Source organism: Archocentrus centrarchus, chromosome 3, assembly GCF_007364275.1.
Source record: "Archocentrus centrarchus isolate MPI-CPG fArcCen1 chromosome 3, fArcCen1, whole genome shotgun sequence".
Taxonomy (NCBI): domain Eukaryota; kingdom Metazoa; phylum Chordata; class Actinopteri; order Cichliformes; family Cichlidae; genus Archocentrus; species Archocentrus centrarchus.
The window spans coordinates 328206-352190 of record NC_044348.1 but is presented as its reverse complement, the minus strand read 5'-3'; the positions used below and the strand labels follow the sequence as shown (position 1 = coordinate 352190).

At 39.0% G+C, this 23985-nt stretch overlaps 1 protein-coding gene across 1 annotated transcript in view; it reads right to left on the bottom strand.

Moving 5' to 3' along the window:
- adamtsl5 (ADAMTS like 5) overlaps positions 1–23136 on the bottom strand; it is a 45174-nt gene extending 22038 nt beyond the window's left edge. Inside the window, exons 1-3 of the mRNA XM_030720314.1 lie at positions 22415–23136; positions 8505–8580; positions 203–375 (exon numbers count right to left, since the gene is read on the bottom strand). Of these exons, the coding sequence (XP_030576174.1) occupies positions 203–375; positions 8505–8580; positions 22415–22434 (269 nt within the window). The 5' untranslated portion in view covers positions 22435–23136. The remainder of the gene's footprint in view (positions 1–202; positions 376–8504; positions 8581–22414) is intronic.
- Positions 23137–23985: the final 849 nt, after the last annotated feature.

The following is a 23985-nucleotide window of genomic DNA, read 5'->3' as shown; positions in this document are numbered from 1 at the left end:
AATTGAATTGAATTGAATTAAAGAAACCGCTTACACATTTAAATTATATGAAACTATTTTAAACTTATTTCTTCAAATCTCTGAAGGTTTCTCTGAAAACATACTGAGATCTTCAAATGAAATGTTTTTTAAATTCTGAAGTCTGTGGGAAATGTATCTGCATGACTTTTGAAAGACCTTCCATATTTTCTCTTGTGTTAACCTTGTGATGCAGGTGCGCGACCGCACAGAGGCTCCGCCCCCGCAGCTGCGTGAGCACACAGACCAGCCGCTCCATGTTGCCCACTCATTTCTGAAGTGCAGCTGCCGCCGTTCACGAGCTGAATGCACCGATGAATCTTCACTGGTAGGACCCCACACAGAAATCCAGGAGGGCTGAAATAAATTACATTAAAAAACCAGAGAGAGAATTACAACCACAACTTAAAAACTAACATAAAAGAAGAAGGTGAATCTAATGGAAAACAGATCTGTCAATTCAGGTAAACACACATGAAATATACTGTACCTAAGAATCTTACACTTTGATCAGATGTAGATGGAGTCTCTGTGCTGTATGAGGTCTCTAAAAAATATCCTTAAGTCATTTAGTTCACAAGAATCTGTTTTCAAAGTAACAGATGCCAGTATCATGGTAACACATGTTGCACAAATGTATCATTATAACTAGAGATTTTTTAAAAAGTCACAGTATCTTAAAATAATTAATAAGAATAAAGGTATGAGGCACACACTACAGACAAAAACATTCAATATGTATGCCTCAGCCTATTAGAGTTTTTTTGTGCTTTTTTTTTTTTCTTAACATGTTTCTTTCAGACTGTTGAATTTAGACATGTAAGAATTTATATTACTACATTTTGTCTACTTGGCATTTATGCAAACAAGATATTTCATTGGATAATATCTCAAAGCACTTTTAAATATCACATTTACAAAAATCTATATGACAAAAACAGTTGTCTTTATTTAAGCAATCAAATATTCATTTATGATGTTATGTTATGTTACGTTACGTTACGTTACGTTACGTTACGTTATGTTATGTTATGTTATGTTATGTGTAACTGACTACTAAAGAACAGTGTTGGGGTCATTCAAAAAAGTAACATAATATATAATACTCTTTAAATTGTTTAAGTATGAATTACTTTACTTATGTACTTTTGTGCACTTTTTGTAGAAAGTAATTTGTTACCCACTGTATTATTTCTGGGTTACTCTTTAACGTTACCTGTATAATTGCCAGTTAATGATGTAACACCAAATTTTTTCACATGTCCACATATCTGCACAAATCCTCAGAAAAGATAATGTTTAGTAGCTTATATAAGTATTACTACAAAGCTGACAGCAAAATTGAAGTCACCTATTGCAATTAGACATGTCACAGATGACTTAGGCTCATCAGCGCAGACTGACTCAAATTGATTACAAGGCACTGGCAATCTGGCTGAATTCTGATTGGAGTGATTGTAGTCAGATTGCAAGTGTTTGGAGACAGGTTACCTCCCACCAGGTAACCTATGCAATTCCCTTGCACCCTTAACCTCTGTGCAACCAGTTGTCACATTTGGTTGCCAAATGGGAAAAAAAAAATCAGTGCAAACACTGATTTTTTCCTAGTCATGAGGAGTTTTCTGTCCCATTTGTACTCTTGTGTGACGAGCCGTAATCAACCAGATCCACGTGTTACTGCGTTTCTTCTCTTCAGACTGTCTTTGTTTGAAAAAACTGTCACTCTTGAGTCATGCATAGTTGAGTTTTTGCTGAGACACTGAGCACAGCGAAACTGCAGAAACAACATGACTCCCCGCGCTGTTGTTGCTGTGCCCTGTTCTGCAATCACTCTGCAGCATCACTCTGCAGTCATGTCCTGCATGTTCAAAGCTGTTAGGTGGCAACTGGCCACTGTCAGCAACTCCTGTGTGTTGTGTGTAAGCGAGAAAGCAGAGAACGATAAGATATCATTTATGAGAGGGAAAATCCAACAGCCAGATAAACCTATTTAAGGAGCAGACATAACAAGAAGTACAGACAACCTTGTGAGCCTGGTGGATCAGGGTCATCAGAACGAAACAATAAAACTGATTAGAGAAATCTCAAAGGTGCTCCTCAAACACATTCCACAGTTTTTGCCCTGGAGGAGGACTGAAACTGGCAGCGTTCCCACCAGTTTCTCATTCAGAAGCTGGCGTGTGCACACACACTTAACTCTTCACACACATTCAACAAAAGACTTGCTATCAAGAATGGCTGGAGTCAAAGTTTAGAGAGCAACTAACAAACAAGAACTTGAACTCATGAAAAGCAGAGATGGTCATTACAAACCTGTGCTGTGCATCCAAATATTGCTTAAATTCACAAAGTACACAACGGAAAGTTGATTGAATTTATTTAAACTGATGCATATCTACAATATATTACAATAATTTAATGATTTGGGCTTTACTTTAATAGTTGGACCAAGCGCAAATAGCAGGGAATGTGAGGAATAAGGTGATTTTTACAAACTGAAGGTCCTTCTCTTCTTCCTCCCTGTTGGCCCCTTCACTGTGTGCTGGCCACTGTGATAAAATCTGGGGGAAATAATTGTCATTTTCTACCACTTTTACTCTGGTTTGGTAGTAAAGACAAGCAGACTCATTGTATTTTGCTTTTATACTGTTTTGAAACTGTGACTGACAAAGGTTCGGCGTGCTTTACAGGTGGAGGGATTAAAGGTTTTTCCACAGACACAACCATCTGTGGCTATGGCTGTACTTTTTTTTCTTCTTTTTTTCTTGAAGCCATATTTGGACCAAAAGGTGGAGTGCTAATGCTACCAGCAAGTTTAGCTAGCAAAGTTATTCCATTAATTATATTGCATGTAGAGAAAATAAAATATTAAATGTAAAGATGTATGTTTTAACCATTAAACTTAAACATATTCCAGTATTTCTTATCTCATCTTAACCTAAATGATCTTATTGATCATTAAAAATGACATCACTGCTGGATGTCATTACTTACTTGCACACAGTTTCAGAAGTCAGACTTTCACCTGCTTTCCTGTGTTAGAGGTGCAGGCTTCTCACTTACAATGTACCGTTTTCTCTGCATCACCGGGAGGTAAACACGTTTCCTTACAGAGAGAAATGAGGGCATGGGAGTATGCAGAGAGTATGGAGATTGTACTTGGATTGCACAAGCCCCGTTGGTTCAGAATGATTCGTATTTACTAATGTACGCGTGGTGGTAAGAACAAAATGAGCCAGTGCATTCATGAAGAACGTTTGAATGTTTCCATGATGAAAAGAAAACAATGACCGAAGATGGATTTTCAGTGAAAAATAAATCAGTCTTTGTAACACACACACACACACACACACACACACACACACACACACACACACACACACACACACACACACACACACACACACACACACACACACACAGACATACATTAGTAGACACACTGTCATGCATACCTGGTAAGAACACACAATGGAACACTATCAGTCATGGATTGGCCTCCCCAGAGCCCGGACCTCTATGAAGCAGTGTGGGATCAATTTGACAAAAACTGAAACAAAAGGCAGCCAACATCCAGAGAACAACATTGGAACGTCCTTCAGGAAGCCAGGAGAACTATTCCTGAAGACTAGTTTACAAAATTAAAATAAAGCTATCTAAGATAGTGCATGATTTTTTTTTTTGAAAAATAAAGGTGTTCACAGTAAACACTGATTTTTAAGCTTGTTAGAATTCTATAAACTCTATTTTTGCTGTTGTTGTTTTTATTACGTACCAGGGAGAAACTCATCTGGCAAACAGAGTCAGCGTTGCTAAACAGAAAAATCACAAACTAAAACAAAATACTGGCTCTAATGTTTGTTTGAAAGAATACTGACATTGTTTCCTAGCTGTTTCAGTTGTGTAACTAAATGCAACAATTAAAAAAAAACAAACTCAACTACAGCCTGAGTTATAATCGACATGCCAGTTGCAACAAGCACAGGCAACTTTTGAACTGTAAACTGTAAAATGTTCAAGCATCAATTTATAAATTATCTTGTCACATAAAAGTGGTGACAAGCTGAAAACAATGTAATCCTTCAAAATGAACAACATTAAAACTAGGTGCACCCTAAGGATATAAACATTCCTGCATTGTTTTGTTTTTAAACTGATTTCACCATCACTCTCCGCAACATATTTCACCATCTGAAGTCCTGTAATGATGTTACCTTCTAACATATGGCATACTGTAGGAGTCCATAAACAACTTAAATTATCACTTTTTAAGTGTATCCATCATTAAAGATAGTTGATTTGCATCATTTCACCATGGGTAGAATGTTAAATACATTATTTTACATATAAATAGAACATCATGATGAATGGTTCACCTCAGGGTTACATAAATCCTGTTTTTCAAAGTGTGACAGCCACATTACAAAAGACAAAATTTATCATTTATGAAACTGTTATTAAAAGGCTTCTGAATCCCCTGAGCTCAACATTAAATGGCCTTTGGTATCCATAAATCAACAGGCTAAAACTCCCACAATCAAAACTTCAAAACAAATCAAATGTCCTTTTAACTTCTGGCATTTACATGTGGTTTGTGTGGAAAAAAGCTGAGGCTCTTAGACTAAGTGACTTAGATACACACCCACCCACACACAAAGTCACACACAAAGCTGAGAGCAACCTGTGCTATGACTCTCCATCATTTTCTATGGCAGGGTCACCTGAGGTCACCCTCATTAGCGTTAGCACCAGCCAAATTAACGCTGATAACAGTTGGAAATGAGCTGGACTGGCTTTCTAAATTAACTAAATTGACCTATGACCTTTACAATGTACCCATCTCTCCTCCCCCATTCACACAAAAAAAAAAAGAGAAGAAAAAAAAAAGTCTTCTTTGCACAAAGCAAATTGCAAACAGAAAGAGAGACACAGAGTGAAGATAAAGAGTCTGGGTCTCTCTGCTCTGCACTCCAGCATGCAGGTACACAGATTGTAACGCTGTCTGACTGAGATCCTACTTCTCATCTGTCAGTAGAATCTGCCTGGGGCTGACAAACATGAATGGAAAATGGTTTAACCCTATAGACAAAAATAGGAGAACTGAGGGGTATGCTACAAACCAGGCTTCCTTTGTGTTAGCTGGCTTGACAAAGCCTCAAACCTCAGTCAGGTAACATGATCCAAGCTGTCTACTCCAGGATCTATAAACGCTCACGTAAAGGGGGGTGGTGGTGGTGGTGGGAGGGGTTTGATGTGTCACTTGACTCTCCCTCCTCACAAAAATCAATCAACTGAACATTTGCCTTCTGCAGTCAAGCACATTATCAGATCTATAAAGCATATAAAAATATAACTTCAAAAAGCAACACTGGGGCTGCAAATAAGGCAAGCGAGCAATGCTGCAGAAAATCATTAATCCCTTTAGTTTGAGGCCCGATCAAAGTGAAATTCATTTCACTGATCAGATATTCTTAAAATAGAGCTATCAGTTTTCTAATATGTGTTCAAGTTGTGTAAAACAGTCCTGACTACAAATTAGGACCAAACATAAAATACTGTATTTATGCATTTTCTGCATTGTCAACTGAATAGATATAAAGTTCCTGTGGCTGCAAATACTTTAGTGCACTGCTTTATATTAAGAGAAGCCTTTGCCCTGTAACCAAGAAAATGAATGAAATGTCTTGAACACCGTGAAAGAGAAACCCAAGCCATGACCTTTTTGTAACCTGAACAAGTACCTTAAAAGTGATTTATGTTATGCGTTGGCATCTGCATAGCTCTCTAGCTAAAAAAATGATTGTCTGTGCTCGGGACGCAAATCCCAATCCTTGTCTCCGTATACTAAACTTAACATGTAGTTTTGGGAGTCCTTGACCTTTTCTGAAGTTTAGGTGTGAGGTAAATATTTAAATTTTTTTTTTTTTGCTTGAATGAAGTGGATATAGATGGATGTCAGCACATGCATCACTTGATTATTGTAGACCAGGGTGTAATTCAAAATTTGCATTTACAGTATTCATGTTTGTGTCCCTTTCATCCCAAAATATTAATAATTATTTGAGGTGGTGAATACAGTTTTTTTATTTTTTTTATTTAATCACTAAACAACAGTACCAATCATAAACATCTGATTTCACATTTTGTACAATAAAGGTTTTTAATAATTCTGAGGGCTACAATATCTGTGGAACTCTGTTTTAGTTGCAAAGACATGTAAACAACCTGTAGATACTGGTATCCACACAAAAGGGGGCGCTGCAGTAAGCGCTTACACAATAATTAAAATGTTTTTTTCTTTGTGACCATGAACTAAAGTTCCCCATGAAAACAAAAAACTCACCACCAGCACAACCATATAAAAGTGAGGCAATAACATCTGTAAATGTTGTTCTCCAAGTCCGAGAGGAAATACACGGAGCATGTGACAGGGTTACACCAGCTCCAAGTTTGTGTTGTCTATTTTATGTTCCACTGGGTCAGTTTTTGCTGTTTCTTTCAGTGGCCACCAGAAACGCAGCCAGCACAGCTGCAGCAATGACTGAGTGTGAAAGATGTTTCAGTAATGTAAACAAATCCAACACAAGTACTGAAAATAATGTGTTACTAGTTTTGTTTAAGTATGGCGCAGCTTGTTTTTCCCCAAAAACAGAAAATGAAGAATGAGTCCACCACATTCCTGTGTTTGATGTGTCAGAAGCAGCTGGGGGAAGGTTGGGTGGTTGTCTGCTTGACATCAAGACAAATAGCGATGAAAGATGGGCGCTGCGGTCAGATGAGGAAAGGTGATGTAGCAGCAACAAACAGACCAGGACAGAGACCACGAGGATGCTGAATCATAGGAGTGCTACTATTTCCAAGACAAAATACCACCTGAAGGCAAACACCCTGCAAAAATAATCCAATCAGCACGCTCACTGTGACTAGTCTATGGGCTGTCATTGGTTTATTATCTAAATGAGCTGGATTTTCCTCTTTGGAACTGGAGAGTAGGGATTTTTCTTCCTCACAAATTACCTTAATCACAATATTTAACTCTGTCAAATGTAAGAAAAAGAAGGCATAAAGGCAGGATAAAGTGGGAAGGCTTTGGGAAATGGCCTTGGGCGCTGGCAGGTTAGGACTACTAGGTTCCATGTGTAAATAAAGCCTGGTGCCATTTGTTGAAACACTGTCTTCCCTGCTATTAACTGTATTTGCACAACCTAACACATAGGTGATCTGACTTTCTGTGAATTCTTTAGAATCTATGGGAATACCATTTATGGACCACTATGAGAGGAATATTTTTGGTGTTTACATCTAAGATCAAAGATATTTTAAATGTAACCAAAAAAAAATCAGCGGCTGATTCAGTAACAACTCACAGAAAAAAAAAATTAAATCAACAATTGTGCCTTTATTTCGTTTTGCTTTTTAGACTCTTAACTGACTGGTTGGGTTTTTACAGCACACTTGTTGATCATTGATTTACTGATCAATCTCTTCATTCTTGATTCATGTGTCCCATTACCATCAAGCTGTACCCTCTGGGGCTGATTAATGAAGTCAATGTCGAACTGCTGAAAACTGCAGTGGTCACTTGAGGATGCCTCCAAAAGCAAGTCGGTCCCCACAGGCTTCAACAACATCAAAAAGCATGTTTATGGCCTGGTGCAAGAAAATGCCTCCATAACATCTCTATGGGAAAGTGGGTGAATTTCTTATTTATTTTTTTAACAGCCATCTGAATACTGACGTTAGGGTGGAGCAACTTTTAATGACCGGTGTGCCAAACCAGGCAGCTATAATTGTTAAGTGTTTGCTAGGACTCACCTCTGCTATTTGACTTCACTGTGTTTGTGTTATTGGTGCCTTTTGGAGCATTAAGAATTTTTTGACAAATTGTAGATACTTCCTGCTGTGAGGTACAGTTTTGCTGTGTAAAATTCTAGTATTTTATACAGTTTCTGGATGTAGCTTACTACATGTAGCTAATTAGTTAGCCCTCCATCCTGTCATCCAAATATGGTCACTTCTGTCTCCAAAAAACTAACATGGTGGTGGCCAAAAAGCCAATGCTCAGAGTCCAAAAATTAATGTACAACGATGATGTTGTACATTAATTAATGGCTACATCTGGCTTTTTTTATGCAGTAATTAACACCAGAACATTTGTCAGCTAGAGAGTGAGAGATTTTTATTAGTTGTATGTATCTTAGGAAAGAAAGAGAACATTTACTTAAAATTATAAGGTGGACAAAAATATGATTTGACTGAAAGGTAATGTTGCAATGTGTCTGTCTGCTGACTGTGTAAATAGGCAGACCACATTATACTGTAAAAGTGATACAATGAAAATAATGGTTAGTTGCAGCTTCAGTTTGGTTAAGTTGTGCTTGAGAAGCTTCCACTGTACACGATTACATCATTTAAAAAGGAGCCTTGGCTGACGAGCTATTCAGGCCGTGCAGTGACTTGTGCTGATGTGGGTGGGTCGTACTTACACTCTGCAGGGAGGACAGGCAGACGGGAACGACCAGCAGGAGGACAAAGGTCAGGGCCTGGCAAAGAGTCAGCTTCCTAGAGACAAAGAGAGAAACAAACCCCGTCAGTTGCTTGGTGACATCACCCTTTGCGGTTTCACACATCACATACCCATGAATGCACAAGCGAAGAAGTAAAGATGTACATGTTGTTGCAGACGTGTTTGAGCAGGAGAAAGGGAGGACAAAAGAGGATAGAGAAAGAAAAACCGCGGCTGACACTTCAAACAGAAGAGGTCTTTAGGTCAGTGATAATATACACAAATGAGCTGCCATGCTACTGTGAACCCCTGTGGGCAGCAGCCAAAGTCAGGAATGCCCCCCCATTCAGTAAGTATCATTAATTCCCCCCCGCCCAAGTTCCCCAACTCACCCCTACAGTGTCATATTAACTCCCACAGATCCTGAGAGGGAGCGACTTCGCTGTACCACCACTCCCCTCTCGTCACCTCCCATTCAGCTGCTGACCTTTTACATAAAAGGATTCTAGAAAAGCGGGCATCACCTGTGGCGTTTACATGAAACCTTTTCCTTTCTCTGACAATTCCAGCCACAGCTCATTTGGAATCATTTTCTTCTGGCATCAGCTTACTGTAAATTCAGTTTTAGTCTTAATTCATTTTGTTGTCAATTAGTCTGCTGATCAATTTGTCAACATATCAGATACTAACAGGGCTCAACTGGACATTTTCAGATACCTTGTTTGATTGAATATACAGTACCACCCTGGTACTGTATATAAAGGTAAGTGTTTCTAAAGTTGGCAAGTTTTATCACTTCTAGAAAGTGGAAAGTCATTACCATCTCCGTAAGTGAACATTACTATCAGCATCCACCAGAACATAAAAACGGCATGTACAGAATTATCAGTTAAATTTCATAGTTTGGGTTTACTGACTTTGCCCCAAAATATGGCTTTAAAGTAGAACAATCCCCATAAACTCTCCTGTTAAACCTGCCTAACTTTATGACACAACAATAATTTAAAAAAGAAGTCGTCCACACATTGCGATATTATGGGCATGTTGCTTCAAGTGACAAATTTGTACTGCTAGCTTTCTGCTAGGCTTCATAGTTGACCTTCTGGCATGCCTGTGGTGTTAGTACTGTTAATACAAAAACCTGACAAATAACACGGTTCATTTGATGTAACTGTACTAACAGGCTGCTCCACGTTTTGTGAATAAAATGTAGTATATTTATTTATTTATTTTACTTGTAATAATTAGTACACATCTTTGTGTATGTACCTTACTAACCAAGTTCACTGGAATTTCAAAAAAGATGGCGATTATTTTCAAGCTGACATTGAAGCTTCAATTTCAAGCAAGTCTACAAACCAATGACATCACAGCAGCTCTGACCAACTTTTACAGCTTTCATGGTTTTTATGGCTGTATCTGGGTTGTAGATTTCTTTGTTTTTAGTTACATGGTGCCAATAGTTTTTATGCATAAACTTAGCAGGCTAATAGATTTAAAATCCGTTGTTACAGAACCTGTACATCTCATTTTCAAATCAAATGGTTCATTGAAATAATGGAACTTTATTGTGGACTGATTGGCATTTCTGAGTACACGGTGTGTTCCTTAGTTTTTTTTTTTTGTTTTGTTTCAATTCCTCTACAGTTAAAACATTTTGTGTTTTTGAGCCTGACCTCCTTTAAATAATGATCTCGTTTGTGAAGGTATATTTTCGACCAATACCCAAATTTTACAATTAAGCGACCTCTAGTGGTCATACATGAAAGGGCGCGTGAAAAACGTGTTTAGTTTTCTCTGGCCAATTCTGAAGAAATCCGTAAACATGGATTTTCTCAGATTTCTGAAAAGTCTATGGGGGACCAAATGGCATTACAGGTTTAATAAATAGACTGGTTTGTATGTAGTGCTTTTCTACTGTGCTTGAGCACTCAAAACACTTTATGCAACATCCCTCTTTCACACAAGCACTTTAGAATTTTGCCCAAGGATACTTTGGCATGCAGACTAGAGCAGCCAGGGATTAAACCAAGAACCTTTCAAGTAGTACGTGACCTGTTCTACCTCCTGATCTACAGCCACATTACATGCTGCCATGACACGTGAAGCCACATGCAGGGGCATTCATTTTGGAAACGCTTCTATGGGCCCTTTTGGAACCAACGACTGATTTTGTCGTTCAGATTATGAGCTTTACCTGCTCAAGAATGAAAGTCCACTGTTTGACAAAACAGTACCAACTCAAAGTCATGTACCTTTCTGGATTATTCAACCCTAGCACCCAGCCTTCAACAGCAGATCCAGTTTTCTACATCAAGTAAATGAAGCTGACATGTTCTAATCCGTTTAATGTCCTTTTAGGACTTTCTAAGAATCAAATCTTGAACTTTAGCATGAACTTGACAAGAGTAACAATGACTTTGAATGTGAAAAAAGGAGTGAATTGGATTTCATTAGGGAGTGTTTTGTTAAAATATGCAATGTATTGTTTAAACTAAACATAATATTCAAACCTAGGACTCCTTATCAAGACTTTGAGAATTCCAGTACAGATTAAAATAAGCTTCTGAGGGTTTCAGTAATGATTTTGTACACTCTAAAGAATTCAACATGCCTCATCAGTATCTGCATAATATTGTCCTTAAATTTAAGGACAATATTTTATTGTGAAATGACGCCCTCACCTGCAGCCACCAAATGTGCAAAGTTTGATCAGACTTACATTTAGTAAAGGATACCGATCTCATAGATCTAAAAATTAGAGACACGGATAGCTTTACCATCCAATAAATTGGTATATTTTTAAGTCAAAAGCAATTCTAGGTAACTACTGCCAACATTGTGAGGCACCTTTGAGATGCTACCACATAAAGCCTCTATTGAGCATCATGTTGACTGTCTTTTTTCCTATAAACTGCCTCGTCTCCTTCCTTGCCTCCAGGCAAAAACAACAATGATACATTAATTCTTCATCTTTTTCCACCTCTGACTCATCAAAGGATGAGTGCTTTTTCTGAGAAGTCCTGGTGATTCTTGGAAAAGCCCCACTCTTTGATTGCTTCCTGACACTGCTTTGCGGACATTTGCAGTGTGTCATACATTTAAGTGTTTTGTAAAAGAACATTTTATTTTCATTAAGACAAGCTGATGAAAACTATGCCACACAGATTGCATTCGTTAACAGCAACCCAATATGCTCCATTTCTTTACTCCCTCTACTCCCATGTCTCATTTCAGCCTACATCAGTTCCCACCCTGTCTCTCATCTGACTCTCTCAGCCTCTTTTGTCTCTTTTATCTCTCCTCTGATCATAAACTCTGAGCTGGTCCAAAGCTTTTGGAGCTGGCTTTTGGCTCAGTCCCAGGTCAGTAGTTTGCCCTGTCCAATTAAATGATACACATCTCACTACATCTCCCTCACACTTGGCTGAGCAGCCCTTCCCTTCAGAGCCCTCAGCTCCTGTCCTGGCCTTACATGGGGGAATTCTTATCAGAGGAACAAAGAAGGTCGCAGTGACCGAAAGAGGCAAGGAGAACATAAATCATGATTAATGGAAGAGACCTTCTCAGTCTCACACACACTGTCTCAGTGGCTTAGGAGCCAGGTTTGCAAGTTTTGCCACTTTAACATCAAATCATACATTTTCACCAATTTTAAATACATATTATTCAGAGTTTTTACATGACACATCCCATTATTACAGAAACACCCACATGGAGGGAAAAACAAGGCTTTCTTCAGTGGCCAGTTTTTTATAACTGGTTTGTTGATCAAAAAAATAATAAGATAGATTTTTGCCAGTGGCCTTGAAACTAATGAGCATGTATTGATTGTAGATAGTTAGCTAACATTAACTAATAAGCTCTTTCGTTCTTTGTGTAACATGTGTGTGTGTGTGTGTGTGTGTGTGTGTGTGTGTGTGTGTGTGTGTGTGTGTGTGTGTGTGTGTGTGTGTGTGTGTGTGTGAGTGAGTGTAAACGCAAAGACATACTAAGCATGAACTTGGGTTAGGTGCTAAAGGCACCTAACCCAAGGAATGAACTGGTAATTGTGTCTACACATAACAGACAACTTAGCAAAGAACCAAATTTCAGTTCTATATTTTGCCGTTTTATTATTCACAGCTTGTTGCAAAACCACAATTTGTTCAGAATTTTTTTAGTTGTGTCCATGAAAAATACCAAAAATAACACAATTTGACAGGCATAAAAAAATATCATTTTTGCAACAACAATGTGATTCCCAAAGAGCTATTAGCCAGAAACATATCTGGCAGTGTGTCCTTAAGAAAACTGAAGACAAAAGAAGAAGTAGCAGGCTTAAAATATTATTAGTCATGGACTGGCCTCCCCAAAGCCCGGATTTCAGCATTATTGAAGCCGTGTGGGATCATCTTGACAGAGAACAGAACAAAAGGCAGCCAACATCCAAAGAAAAGAACAAGTCCTCAAAAGCTCATCAGAATTGTACAAACTCTGTTTTTGCCTCATATACTGTATTTTTTTTGTAGGTTTGCACTTGCTTCAATAAATTGCTGCACCTATTTCCCATTTAACTAGCAAAATATAAATAAATGAGGGTTGGGTAAAAGCTTCTGCACAGTATACAGTGGGGAAACTAAGTATTTGATACACTGCCGATTTTGCAAGTTGTCTCACCTACAAAGAATGAAGAGGTCTGTAATTTTTATTGTAGGTACACTTCAACTGTGAGACAGAATTTGAGAAAAGAGATCCAGAAAAATCACATGATTTTTAAATAATTAGAGAGGTTTGAGTGTGCTTGACTGAGTGTTTGGACAGGTGTCTTTTACACAGGTAACAAGTTCAAACAGGTGCAATTAATACAGGAAAACAGTGCAGAATAGGAGGGCTTCCTAAAGAAAAACTAACAGGTCTGTGAGAGCCAGAATTCTTGCTGGTTGGTAGGTGATCAAATACTTATTTCATGCAATAAAATGCTAATTAATTATTTAAAAATCATACAGTGTGATTTTTTTGGATTTTTTTTTTCAGATTCTGTCTCTCACAGTTGAAGTTTACCTGCAATAAAAGTTACAGACCTCTCCGTTCTTTGTAGGTAGGACAACTTGCAAAATCTGCAGTGTATCAAATACTTATTTTCCCCATTGTATATAATAATCTCTGTCCTATATCTAAAAAATGTCAGCATGAAAATACAAAGAAGTGACTGTACTTTTTTTATGGTTTTACTCTGGTAGAACAGGAGGGATTCGCCGCACATAACATCAAGTGGAGCGCTGCATGGGCTACATGCAGTTATCTGAGTATTTGAAACAGAAACAGTTCTCTGTGCTGTGGGGTGTCCAGGGTCAGACAGATGTTTTTGCCCAGCAGGTCTCTAAGCTGGTCATAAATTATGAATACTGGGTGTGTTTTTCCTATAATAAATCAATTAGCAGACAATTAAAGACTTGTTTGAAGCATGTAATCCACTTTGATCCTGCACTAATCTTGTTCATTTATACTTGCACAGTAACATAGTTATGTTACAGTTGCATTTGAACTATGCTTTAAAAAGTTTAAAGAAAAAAAGCAAAGTTTAAAACGTGTGATGATTAATTTTCAAAATGTATCATATTACATGCAAACTAATGGCTGCTGAATTATAGAAAATATATAGACAAAAAAAAAGTTTGCTAGATGGTTGGCTGTGATCCAGCCTTCACATTTTTTAACTGCCAATCCAGTTCAGGGTTACAAGGAGGCTGGACCCATCCTAGCTGTAATAGGGCAAGAGGCACGGTACACACTGAACAGGCTGCCAGTTCATCAGAAGGCTAACACACAAAGACATACAACCATTCACACTTTAGAGTCTGTTTAAACAGATTTGCTCAATAAATGTATGCATGCCCACCAATAGGTGTTTGTCAGTCTCTTTGTCTGTTAGCAGGATAACTCGGAAATTTATGACCGGATTTCCATTAAAATTCCTGGACTTGTTGGTGGTGGCACAAGGAACAATTGTTTACATTTTGGTGGTGATCCAAATCATGATCTGGATCCAGGATTTTGTAAAAGTATTCTTCACCATTGTCAGGCTGACAAAATCATATTTTACAGTTTTTAAAACCCATTCATTTCAAACATTCATTTCTAGTTTGTGTGATTTAGCAAATGATCGAGTATGACGACACTGGGTGGCATCTATTGCAGTGTAGTATTGGCACACATAAAATTTGGGGTGGGTGGGGTATGGGCTCTACCAAATGCCCTTCTAGCACTTCTTGCTTTAAAAATTTGTTTAGAGACATGCTTTTTATCATTTAAAAAAAAAAAAAGATTTTCCAGAGATAAGCAATGTGCATGAGTATGGTGTCAATTTCACAAAAACAAAAATTATGCGAATGTAGAGGACTAAGGTAATCCACAAAATGGAGTCATTTCTCAAGTTTTACTTGCTCTTTGGCTTCTCTTGTTGAACATGAAAAGACAGCAGCTCTGGTCACTGACTCGGTGGCCCCCTCACTACAGGGGCCCATACAGAGGTGAGCAGGAGTCAGCCCGCCTCCTCCTGCTCACATTAAGACCATAGCAGCACATTAGTGAATGGCTCCAGGGCAGGGGGAGGGAAATGGCTTTAATCAACGAGAGACTAGTTGTTTATTTTGACTGACATTAGTGATTCTCTTGACTTGAGAAAAGGAATAAAAAGTACTGGGCCCACCCGACAAAGTCAATTATCAAACAAATAACACATAGGATACGGCTAAAATGATCAAGCAGCTATGTTTTCATGTAAAAATTGTAAGCTAATGAACCAGGTTAGAGACAGAACCAGGCTACAGCTAAACACAATATATAATTCATTTTGTTGAATTATTCTGCAGGACTTGGTTATGCTTGAACCTCTGTTCTCCAGTTACCCGTATGACTGAGTTACGGGTACGAATTCTGCACCACTCCACAGCATATTTAATTAATGAGTAATGGGTTTTTCTCTGGTTGGTTCTCAGATGGGATCATTCTCTGCTTTACATCATTTTAGTGGATAATGGCTTTTGAAGGCCTCTGGGAAATAGAAGAAATTTTATACTATATTTTCCTACACAAAAATTAATACAATATAATAATACACAATATACGACATAAAAGAGTTTAGTTTTTTCTATTTTACTTTACAACTCATTTACTTGTCAGATTGCTGGCTATTTTTGGTGAAAGTTTAACATAGCTGCCACTAGTAGCTTAAAAAGACAAACATTTCAGTAATCAATTACATATCTGAGCATTTATTTACCAAAAATACCACAACATTTGCCTTTCAAATGAATACTGCTGATTAGTTGCTTTATCACAACCACAGACTGTATATAAAAAAATGGTAATCACTATGACTTTACCCATTGGTTTATAAAGTCCCCTTGTGAAGCCTCAAGCTGAGCATTTGGCTGTTGCCATATTGGTGTTTTGAAACAAGATGTGATGAATGAGGAGTGGCTCATTGCTTGCTGTAGCAACCTGTCAATCACTAGGTAGCCACAGCCATAAGAATACCCTTCCTTTTTGTTTATTATAGGCTTGTACATGAAAATATTGAATGGGACCACAAGATTGTTTGTGTTTGGTGTGTGATTTGAAGTTTGAAGTGAACTGAAGTTTTGTGAATATAAATGAGATGTTACTGTCATGAAATTGAAATGAATGCTTTTCTAACGTGTTACAGGTGCATAAGTGCTACAAATGGGCCATTTTAGCTTGTGGTAGGTGGTTGCTGGGCAACAGATGATGTTGCCATCATCGCCATCTTTTGTATACAGTCTGTGATTACAAACTATGCTTTTGAGTGTATGTTTATTGGCCATGCAAAGCAACACCTCTTACAAAGAACTCAGTCTTACATAATCTCTCTGTCAACCTTTTTAACACTGGCTATGGAGCAACACCTCCTACCACAATACAGATAAATCACATACAGGACTTGCCACAAACTTTTCCATCACCAGCTTCATTCGGATGTAGATCTGGAATATTATATAGTATATTATATGTACTGTATATGCCATCAGTAGGATACAGATCTTTCATTTTTATTTAAGGCTGAGAAAAACTGATCTGTATCAGCCCCTTATGATGACTCAGAAAGGTTGCCTCTGGTTCATACGTGACTCTGACTCAGCAACCAACCCATATTCAGACAGGTACCTAACATGCACCTAACCTCACCGGGTCTTAAGAGAGGAAAAAATTCTCTGTACTCTCTCCACCCTTACATGTATATTGTAATGAGACTGAACTCACGAACGTTCCCTTAAACACACCCTAACAGACAGGTAGCTCTCACATTCCCACCCTGCACAAATAAACAACAGTTCCACACAGCTATCATGCATTTACCTGGACCACATTATGCTGCACTGGCTTGATTGCGCTGCAGGTGAGAATGTGTCCTCTGACCTCCTGGAAGCTGTGAGTCACGTCAACACTGGAGACGCCTGAATACAAGATCCTTTAAATTCTTTGTGTGGGATCTTGGTGTAAGAGTTTCTGTATGGTGACCTACAAAATATCTGCACACCCACCAAGTGGGAGAAAGCGACACGTCTTCCAACCAGAGGCAAGACTTGACCTCAGACCCACCCTGAGATTTAGTGACCCAAGAATGACTGGTGGAGGGTCTGATGCTTATGTGGAGCACACATTTGAATGAAATGAAACAACCAGATGTTCATTCTGAAGCCTGTTGTCCACTCGGATCCCTGGCTCTGTGCTGACTATGAAAAAGGCAGCAACAATCATCTTCTCAGTGGCCTCAGGCGGCACGCAGTAACAAAATGAGCCTCTCTGAAGACGAGTCAAAAGTCTTTGTGGCTCAGCAGCTGCTTCTCTTAAAGAAGTAGTAAAACATCTCAGAGAAAATAAATCCAACGCTATTGTTTGTTTGTGGAAAACACTGAGAGGCGATTGTGGTTAATTGAAAAATAATAATAGACAGACGCTGCCAAAATGTCTAGACTCAGCCTCTTACTCAACTACAGTGCCTTTCCTTTTGTTTTGCTTGCTTTCCTTCACTTGACTTCACTTTGCTCCTTCCACAACAGGCAGAGCAAACTTGGTGCGCCATCATACCTCGGGGATTATGAGATTATCTTTTCACAGCCACTTTGACTCAAGCAGAGACTTTCAGGTCACCGACAGTCATGGTCTCACAACATGAATAATGTGGTGAGATGCACGCAACTGATAATGTGATTAAAAAAAAAACAAGAAAAACAAACAGACGTGATGACAAATGGGCTAAACCCACTACATTTTAATGGGAATTTCAAAATGTCTTCTACCACATCAATAGTGAAGCCTGTCTTAAAGAAAAAAATATGTAAACACTAAATAAAAATAGCTTTCTTGAATGCACAAATGTATCCTCAGAGTTGGGAGTGAAGTGTCAGATTTTTAACTATAGATCAAAAACATTCATGATCCAATGGCAGAAACCCAAGATTTCAATCGCTACCAGTTTACAGTAGGTGTTCCTTGGCACAAAGCCGATGCAGCCATCAGGTTTCATATGGACATTCTTTCACAAGGTTTTATCATGCTAGGAGACAAAGGAATGCATGAAAGTTAAAAACATGACATTTCCTCCTTGGACACAAGGCTATCAGAGAGTAAAGTAAAAGCTTAAGTTCAGAAAGATACACAGAGCAGTAAAGTCTTATCTGCCCGAACCTTGAAACTCAGTGACATGACTGCCTGACTTCATCTTTTGCTCTGACAGAGACCATGGGTCAGTGCAGATAAGCCAGTCAGGACCTCCTGGTTCCAAGGAAAATGTATAAGTGAGAATATAATGTGGTGGCAGAACAGGGAAGGGTTCAAACGTTTTCAAAGTGGATTTCACCGTGTACCATTTGTTAGATTTCTTTTACTCTGACTTGTGGGAGTGTTACTTTTACATTCTAGGAGTTTATGAGTTTTTCTTAAAAAAAAAAACTTTAACCGGGATCCAGACACTCAAGCAAATAGAGAGCAGTATTTTACAAAAGGTTGTTGCTGGGGCAATAACGGCATTTTAGTTCCTTGCTTAAAGTCAGTGATCGTTCCTGTCTACTGTTTGTACCGAAGGAGGAACAATTCCTGCCCACCCGAGGTGACAACAGTGAAAAAAAACTGTATTTACTAATCTGTGGCTGAAATATCACCAGAGACTCTACAATCCATGTTAGACCAGAGTGTTTCATTTTAGTTTTCACACAGGCTCTTTTCGGGACATTGACCAATAAAGGCGTAGGTGAGAATGGAAAGACTGGACATGAAATTGTTGTGGTTCGAGGTGCAACTTAAGAAAGCACCTCAGGTTCACCGTGGTATTCTGCCCTCATTGAGTAAGTAATCTGCATTTTGCCCCAAGTCCTTTATTCTTGACGTGGGACATTTGGGTAATGTGTATCTAAAAACAACGGTGTACTCGTCAAGTAAAACTAAGAAAATTTGTGTAGTGCATAAAGTTTTAAAGGAGAAGTTGTTTGAGCGGCCCAGGGTTCAGGGGAAAAATGTTTATTATCTGCACAGACAAAGAGACGTGTCTGACAGCTGAAATACTTCACATCTTGGATGGACACAAAAATATCCAAGTTGAATCATCACTAAAAAGGAAAGTTTCCGGTATGATGATGCCTGTGTTCACTTGTCTTAACAAAACCTCGCTGGAGCGTCTGCAGGCTGCGAGGCTTCTGACTGAGTCTTCTAAGTGTTTACTTCACAGGGTTGCAAATTCAGTTACCCTGGCTCCCCATCAACTTCAGAATCTACTTTAAGATGCCAGTTTTTGACTTTCAGAGCTCTGCATGGACAAGCACCAGCACACATCAGAGAACTTTTACATCCATACATCCACAGCAGGTCCCTGAAGTCATGTGATCAGGCACAGGATGTGCTGTGCAGCATGCAAGGCTGAAAACTAAAGGAGACAGAACTTTTGCAATAGTGGCCCCCAGACTCTTTAACTCTCTCCTTCTGTGCTTGAAGTCTGTAGACTTTCCAGACTCTTTCAAAAACTCATCTCTTTAAATGTGCTTTTGTGTAACTTTTTGTTTTAATGTTTTAGCCTTTTTGTTGTGAAGCACTTTGTGACATTTATCTTTAAAGGTGCTATATAAATAAAATTTTACCTACTTTTTTTTTTACTTCTAAAGAATTCAATATGCCTCATCAGTATCTGCATAATATTGTCCTTAAATTTAAGGAAAATGTTGTATAAATATAATACAGTTAAAATAATACAGTCTCCTTCCTTCCACTTTTGTGCCATGGGGCGTTTTATCTTTAAAAATGATCTGTATCAGCAGGTCGAGTTGACGTATCAGAAACAGAATCTGACATTTTGACTGATGTATTCCTAATTACAACTCCCAGGGAGCACTCTAATTTGAAACATCCAATGCAAGAGTTTAAAATTAAGACTCTGGATAATTTACGTACATAACTGGCAAATTGTGGCACAGTATTTTATTGCTAGCGGCAACAATGAGAAACATTACTCCAATCAGCCACAACATTAAAACCATCTGCTCTCTCATGTAGGTCTCCCACCAAAACAGCTCTGACCTATTAAGGCATGGACTCCACAATAACTCTGAAGATGTCCCGTAGTATCAGGAACAACAGGTCCTTAAATTCACTGCAGATAAAGCCTCTCTTTGCAATAAGTTGGAATAGGTTCAGTGATTAGAATTAGTAGATGCGAGGCGAGGCCTAGCAGACACTGAACGGCTAGAACTGTCCTGTAAATTCAAACAGCCACACTCCAACGTTAAGCCTCATAAATATGCAAACAGGTGAGTTTGAAAAATTGGAGAAGGGGGAATCTATCCATAGAGGATAAAACTGTTATCCTGCTCCAGCTGTAAACATGCTTTTTAATGCTACTAGGTTTGGCATGTTAACACGGCAGTCTATGGGGACTGACTCACTTTTTGAGCCAGCCTCAAGTGGCCATTAGAGAAACTGCAGTTGTTGGTGCTTCTAGCTCATTTTGCTCCTGGAGGCTGGTGTTTGTTCCGTACACAGCAGGCGGCAATGCACGTTTTGTTCTGAAATCTTTCTATCACAGCCAGCTTTGACACCCATCACTGAGTCTGACTGTTTGAAGCCAGTAACTGCGGTACACTGGGAACCCTCCGCAAGACTCACACTCTTGCTGTTACTCTGAGTTTCTAATTTAGCCATTGTCGAAGTCTCTGGGATCCTTACACCCATTTTTTTTTCTGCTTCCAGCATTTCAAGCACGGGCAGTTCACTTGTTGTCTGTATCCCATCATTTGACAGGTGCCATTTTAACAAGATAATCAATGTTATTTCCTCTACCTGTCAGTGGTTTTACTGTTGTGCCTACAGCACTGATTTGTGTCTATGACCTGCTCCTCTGCGAGTGTCAAAGCATTTCAGGTGTGATAGTGTTTACAGCCAATTATACTGTAAAACTTGCAGAGATTTTTTACATTTCTTGATGAGTTGCTTTCATTTTGAGCCAGAATCAACACTGCACCGTCATTTCAGAAACTTGAATTTCAGGTTAAAGGGAGACTTATCAAAAACTAGTTTCTATCTGTATTATGGACCAAATATGTTCTATGTATCTTGATGCCATTCAAGAACATGCCTGTGTGTATCTGCAAAAAAAATAAGGCGCAAAATCTTATGCCTCAGCTTTGTCTCTGTCAAATTAAGGTCATTTTTTATTAGAAGAAAACTGAAGCTTGGATAACTTTCTATCTTTTATCATACATCAAGGATAATCCATCAATTACAAAGAGCCAGTTTAAAAAAAATACATTTTTTTCTTTATCTAGTGCTTAAAGTTAAAATCCCACAGGATAGAAAAGGATTGAAATTCCTCTCCTCGGGAGAGAGTGACATCACTGCATGTTACACCAAATTAGTGTCCTCGTTTTGAAGCTATATGCTCAGTGTTCCATGGTAAGCAGATTAAATCTGTTCATGAGTCTGACAGCTCCTTCCCAAACAAACATTCCTCTAAAGAGTCATCAGAGACACAGAAAATGTGCCCTGAGCCAATTTTCTCTCTTGCTGCACTCCAGTCTAGCTGACAGCAGTCCATCTGACAGCTAGCCTCCTGATACAGTACATGAAATGCACCACACCAGGTCCATTTGAAAGACAGATATGGGAGAAGCTGCTGCAAAGATTCAGTCCCTTTGCAGTCCTCTGTGTTTGTGTTCTCTGTTGCAGGGTGGATTAGATAAAATATTAGCAGGGTATTTATAGGCAGTGACATTTAGGAGATAAAGGTAGAGTATCAGGGCGTGTGGAATGTGGAGTCAGGAGTTGTAATATCACAGTTATGGCGGGAGGATTACCTCACCCTCTGGTAGGAAGTAGCCTATAGTAGCAGACTGGATATAACTTCTGCCCCAGGATCAACTAAGCTGCTTCAAGTCAAGCTTCTTCAATGCACATGTCAAATAAAGCATAACACAAGGCATCCAAAAAAAAAAAATGTGTTTTTTTTTGTTTTCAAATATGTACCAAAACAACAAAGAAAAGATGCTGCACACCACAAATTTTCCTTGAACTTCTTGGAATGGATCACACCACAAGACAAACACCTTAAAACGGGAGGGAGGGACTCAGCTGTCCCTGGAATTTATCACCTCCCATCCTTCAGTGCAGTGCAAGAAATGTTGGAGGCTTTGCAGCTCCGTGCAAGAAAAATAACAAGGTAAATATTTAAAGCCAGCGCATTTTTCTCTTCCTTCAAATGCAACTCAATCAGAGTACAGACAGGCACCGCATGGCGTCTCTGGAATCTGTCACCTTCCATCAAAGCAGGATTCTAGTTAGAATTCACAGTAATTCAGTTCACACAAAACTTGATCAGAGATCGTTTACAGCACTTTGTCTTACCTCGTCTGGACCGAGGACATCGTAGATCCTAGTGGAGTGGACTCAGGTACAGTTTGGATTCTCTCTCATGGTGTAAATTGCCACGGCTCAGACGCACTGTGCATCCAATCTGCCGACACACGGATTTCAGACCCAGCACTACCGTCCATATCTCTGTCTGCTGGAGGCTTCTTCGTTCTTTTCTTCGCTATTTTTAAGGGACGCTTTAAATGAATTGTTGCCTCTCTCTCTCTCTCTCTCTCTCTCTCAGCTGCAGCGCTTGTCCATCCAAACAGCTGTGTTCCACTTCCCAAAACACATGACATCAGTTACAAATAAAGTCTGAAAAAAAGCCCCACTTCTGCTGGACACTCAGGTGCAAAAAAGTCATTTTTTTTCTTGACATGAAGATTCTTTTTCTTTTTTATGTGTTTCTCATAAACCATCAGCCACATAGAACATTTTTCACACGAGAAACATGTCAAATTTAGTCCTAGAAGTGTTTAAGCATTTACTTTTGCCTCCCGGCAGGTGATTTTTCACTTCTGTCCTGCGCGGCTGAGTTCAATGTCGTAGCAGCAGGTAGCGCCAGTGGCAGCTTCTTCTCTTTTATTTCTGACCTTCCTCTCAGTCCAGCCGGAGCAAAAGTGCGCACACAGAGCAGCAGAAACGACGAAGCAAGAGCGCGGAGGGCCACCGGCGGTGTCCCACTTGTCCACGGTGCTGGTGCTGCTGTTGTGTCCGGGTGTCTCCCTCTCTCTCCCTTTCCCTCCCTCTCTTTCTCTCTCTCTCTCCACCTGAGCGCTGCATTCCTGCCGTGAACACGCCTCTCTCCCCCGGTCACAGCACAGCAGCTCGTCGGAACTCAGAGGCGGTAAAACTTCCCTTCACCTCGGTGCTGCAGTGAAGCGCTGGGCACAGAAACTCTAAACTTTGGAGTGGAGCAATTTTAAAACAGGGGAGGTATCAGTAATCATTTCTGCATTTTTCCTTAATTCCTGCTTCTTTTGATTTAAGAAACATATATGCCTGCACTATAACAATACACTTAATATCCCTTTAATAATAACACAAGGTTATGATATTAAATGCAAGAAGGAAGCATTAATTGGAGGCGTTTGTAACACTGAAAAAAAACCATATACTATTGTAGGTCAAATTATGTAGTTAATGATATTTGAACTGTTAGGCACCACATTTGATTCCTAATTTTAGAAACTGTGTTCTTGCAAAGGTAAATGCCATCCTGTGGTTCTGTTATGTCTTACAGTCATTACTCTGTTTCAGTTCTAAAGTTTTACATATCAGGACATGAAAAAAATAATCCCGTCCTTGGCAGTATTAAAATTAGGTAAATACAACCTGAGATGAATGACAACACTCTACTACATTGTGTCATTATTTGTTTAATAAAAGTTAAGTCAAAATACAGAAACAGTGTTTGAGGTACACCCTTAATGCTTTTATAGGAATTAAGAGGGTAAGTAGCAGCCAGATGCTGCTAATCAAATGCACTGACTCACAGTGTGATCGTCAGTGTGAGCACCTCTATAAAAGCAGATGCTTTGGCAGTTTACCAGTCTGGAGCATTC